At 41.6% G+C, this 3,931-nt stretch overlaps 1 protein-coding gene across 1 annotated transcript in view; it reads left to right on the top strand.

Moving 5' to 3' along the window:
• Window positions 1-428, top strand: part of hoxb13a (homeobox B13a) — a gene marked incomplete at both ends in the record, with an annotated part of 1,520 nt that extends 1,092 nt beyond the window's left edge. The window contains one exon of the mRNA XM_084468595.1: window positions 187-428. Within this exon, the coding sequence (XP_084324721.1) occupies window positions 187-428 (242 nt within the window). The remainder of the gene's footprint in view (window positions 1-186) is intronic.
• Window positions 429-3,931: the final 3,503 nt, after the last annotated feature.

The raw sequence follows: 3,931 nt of genomic DNA, 5'->3' as shown, positions 1-3,931 counted from the left end.
GTGTGTGTGTGTGTGAGTGTTTGTGTCACGCACACACAATGATATTTGTTCCACGTATAAACGTGTTAAAATCAAGTAATACCGCACAAAATGCCACTATTTACATACGTATAAATTATATTCAAAAACTGAAAACGATAGTTCGATCGAATTGTGCTAATTCCTCCCTTTTCAACCGGTCAACAGATGTGGTGGGGCACGACGGATCGTCTTTTCGCCGAGGTAGGAAGAAAAGGATACCCTACACCAAGCTCCAGCTGAAGGAGCTGGAGAAAGAATACGCTGCGAACAAATTCATCACGAAGGACAAACGAAGAAAGATCTCAGCAGCCACTAATCTGTCTGAGAGGCAGATCACCATTTGGTTTCAAAACAGGAGGGTGAAAGAGAAGAAATTCGTTGCCAAAGTCAAAAGCACTGCACCATAGACCCCCTTTGTATGCCAATGGCCAAAAGCGTCCACGATCAGCATCCGTGTTTTGGACAAAGAAGAACGTGGATTTACTTCATTTCACATCATATCCCAAAAAGGGGACGATATGACGACATTAAACTCGACGATGTGGGACTTGGGGTTTCAATTCTCCCTCTAGGTTCACTTCACCAAAAGCTCTTTCACAATGAACAATGATAGAAGGAAAAAAAAGACTAAGAACTCGAATAAATGAGCCAAAGCCATGTAGGACATGTTTCTAGTGACATGGTGTTCAAACAGCACTTCATTTGCCTGCTTTGTCGTATAACCTCGTTCGTTTACACTCTTGTCTGTCTATAACGTCCTGCATTTACGTGTGCATGTTTGTATTGTAAGTATTGTCGGCCTCGATTAGAATAGCAGAAACGTATTATACAATCATATATATATTCATTCTGTTTATAACGCTTATATATATAAAAAAATGATGGTGGAATGCTTAATAAATACTTTTAATCCTCTACAGCTGTCGTTGTAGCCACCATATTTACCACAAAGCATGCAATGTAGAAGTTTGGTTCGACCGACAACAGATTGCCTCTGCCAGCTTTTGGGATATTTTATATTTTTACTCGAATACCATTAAAGAACGTTGCATTATGCCCATATAATGATTTTGTCAACAGTGTGCTTGGTCTGAAACATTTAGAAAAGTAGAGACTTATGGTATCAACCTGGGTTGATTTGAAAGACCGATTATTATTAATTATTATGGAATATATGAATCATATTTAATCAGCTATTCATATATATATGAATAGCATTGCTATAATAATAATAATAATAATAATAATTGCTCATTAGTCCTTGCCATCGCCTAAAGTTGTGTAAAAAATGAGTCTTATAAAATATAAATTTATAATCCTCAGATTTCATATACTGATATGAAATCGGTGTCTTTATCTGTATTCTGGACCTCTGCGTCCGTGGCATTACTTTTGTAATTTGTTTGTATTTTTCTGATAAAAAAAAGCATGCGCAAACGAGGAGCACACACCAAACGTCGTACTTGACCTTGGACGTCAGGCCCTTTGAATAATAAAGTGCTGTGCTGCTCCTATAGGCCTACCTGGACCAACACCACAAACGTGTTTCGAGTTTCGAATAGTTTACCCCTTATTCTCTAACCTTAAATAAACCCAGTTAATACAAAGTCGAGACGTATAGCCTTTAGCTATGGCTCATACTCGCCCTGACTCACGCGTTCTGCTTTGAGATTAGATACATTCAGAGCTTCACTGGATTGTAACTGTATTATACAACTCCAGTGCGGTACCTGCTCTCCAAAATGGGTAGATTTACGTACCGTGTCTCGCTCTTTACGATCTATTGATGGGATTTACGTCTGCACCATTGGCAATGCCATTGTCCACGATGAACAGAACTGTGCCAGTGCATTGTGCATCGACCTGTATTAGGTGTGGAACAGTGGGCTTTAATTCAGAGTTTGCGTGCACTGTCACCTTTTGTCTGAACGCGATGGAGAAGGCATCGGTCAAGCTTAAGTGATGGGACTCGTGGAGACACCTTCAATAAGTGTATTTCTTATGATGCCGTGCCATGAGTCCCACATTGCGTCCTTGCAGCGGTGACATTTTTTTTTTTCTAAAAAGCAGTTTCCTTTCTTAACACAATGCGATGATAGCCCTAATAATAGGGTGCTATTTCCGTAGGCTAATAGATGAATAGGCGTATGTCAGTCGTCTTTATAGAATTGGTAATTTGCGCCTGACGAAAGCCCTTTGTCTATTCTTTAATAATTCTACACTATTTGGATTAGATAGGCAAAAGGACCAGGCGAGTAATAACTGATTCGATGTTTACCACATGGGATAGGACCATAAGGCGGATAGGCCCATATTTTGGCTCCATTTTCAGAAAAGTTGTAGTAACATTTGTTTCATGGAAATATATTGCAATGGTACAGGCTTTAAAGCATTATATAGCCACACTACACAACAAAATATCAATGCGTATAGAGTCTACAACAGGAGTTCCGCTCGGACATGAAGCTAGTCTAGTTGCGGTATTGCGGGTACTAAAGTTTAACTGCAATCTCTGTTGCCATATTTGCTAAACGAACAATACCATCCCATTCCCCCCACGGAAGAAGCTCCAACCAAGCCTTAAAGCCATAAAGTTTAAGCTGTAGGCTATGTGGCCTTTAGTCCAAATACCAGAGCAGAGAGGAAACCATCCAGTAGTCTATTGTTTAGATTGCTCTCAAAATTAAGACCCCATTTATTTTTTAACCTGACGAATGATGGGTTGTAGGTCATCAATTCAGGACCCATGCATTCGTATCTCTTCTTATGATCTCGATGCATTAGAAAGCGAGTTATGGCGTTGCTTCATTCGGCCAATATGAACTATAACTAGACTACAGTTACAATTACTCGCACGTTTGCTGACATATGTACCACAATAAGGGTTTAGGCTACTGTGTAATGTAATACAGATTGGCATACCGCACATTTCAGCAGAATCTGCATTGTTTCCCAACGTATAGGTCTACAAAAAGCAGCCATAGTTTAAAAAAGCAGTTAGATAGAAACGAACTGTGTGTGTGGAACACAAACTAAGGACTTAGTCTGAACGTTTTTGTAAACCCTAACTTATTGAGAAACTTTATTAAGTTATGTCCGTCGGCTGTAGACAGCCAGTTGGCCTACGTAGTACATACTAATAATGGATATGTATCCTCAAAATGGGGGACGTCGCTGCACAATTGCAACAAGAAACCAATGAATAAAATTGAACTCAAACGTACATTTTGGGTGGGTCTAATGCACAAGCTATAAGTGTGGCAATAACATGTGCCTCTCTAACACACACACACACACACACACACACACACACACACACACACACACACACACACACACACACACACACACACACACACACACACACACACACACACACACACACACACACACACACACACACACACACACACACACACACACACACACACACACACACACACACACACACACACACACACAGACGTACATTCTATTCTGTTATCCATTCTATTATATTATCACCCTCTCCCTGCAGCCCCTAAAGAACAGCTCATACGAGGAATGCAGGATACACGCTCGTTTCTCTGTTTCAAGTTCACGTCCACCTCCCAGCCTCCACCATTTTACCGCCTCCCCCCCCCCCCCCCTCTCTCTCTCTCTCGCTCTCTCTCTCTCTCTCTCTCTCTCTCTCTCTCTCTCTCTCTCTCTCTCTCTCTCTCTCTCTCTCTCTCTCTTCTCTTTTCCCCCTCCTCTTTCTCCCCGTCCGCTCTCTCTCTACAGATGTCTCCCCTCCCCCCTTCTCCTTCTTGCCGTCTGCATTGCGGACAGCCTTTTGTTTCCGTGGTGGACATAGCAGTTGAACTTGAGACAGACACCTTGTAAACCGCAAGTAGTCTGGGGCCTGTCTGGTCTGGCGATGTGGTGGGGG

Source organism: Micromesistius poutassou (genome assembly GCF_964030765.1).
Source record: "Micromesistius poutassou genome assembly, chromosome: 1".
NCBI lineage: Eukaryota > Metazoa > Chordata > Actinopteri > Gadiformes > Gadidae > Micromesistius > Micromesistius poutassou.
Note: the sequence above shows the minus strand (reverse complement) of the source record. Positions and strands in the feature narration are given on the sequence as shown.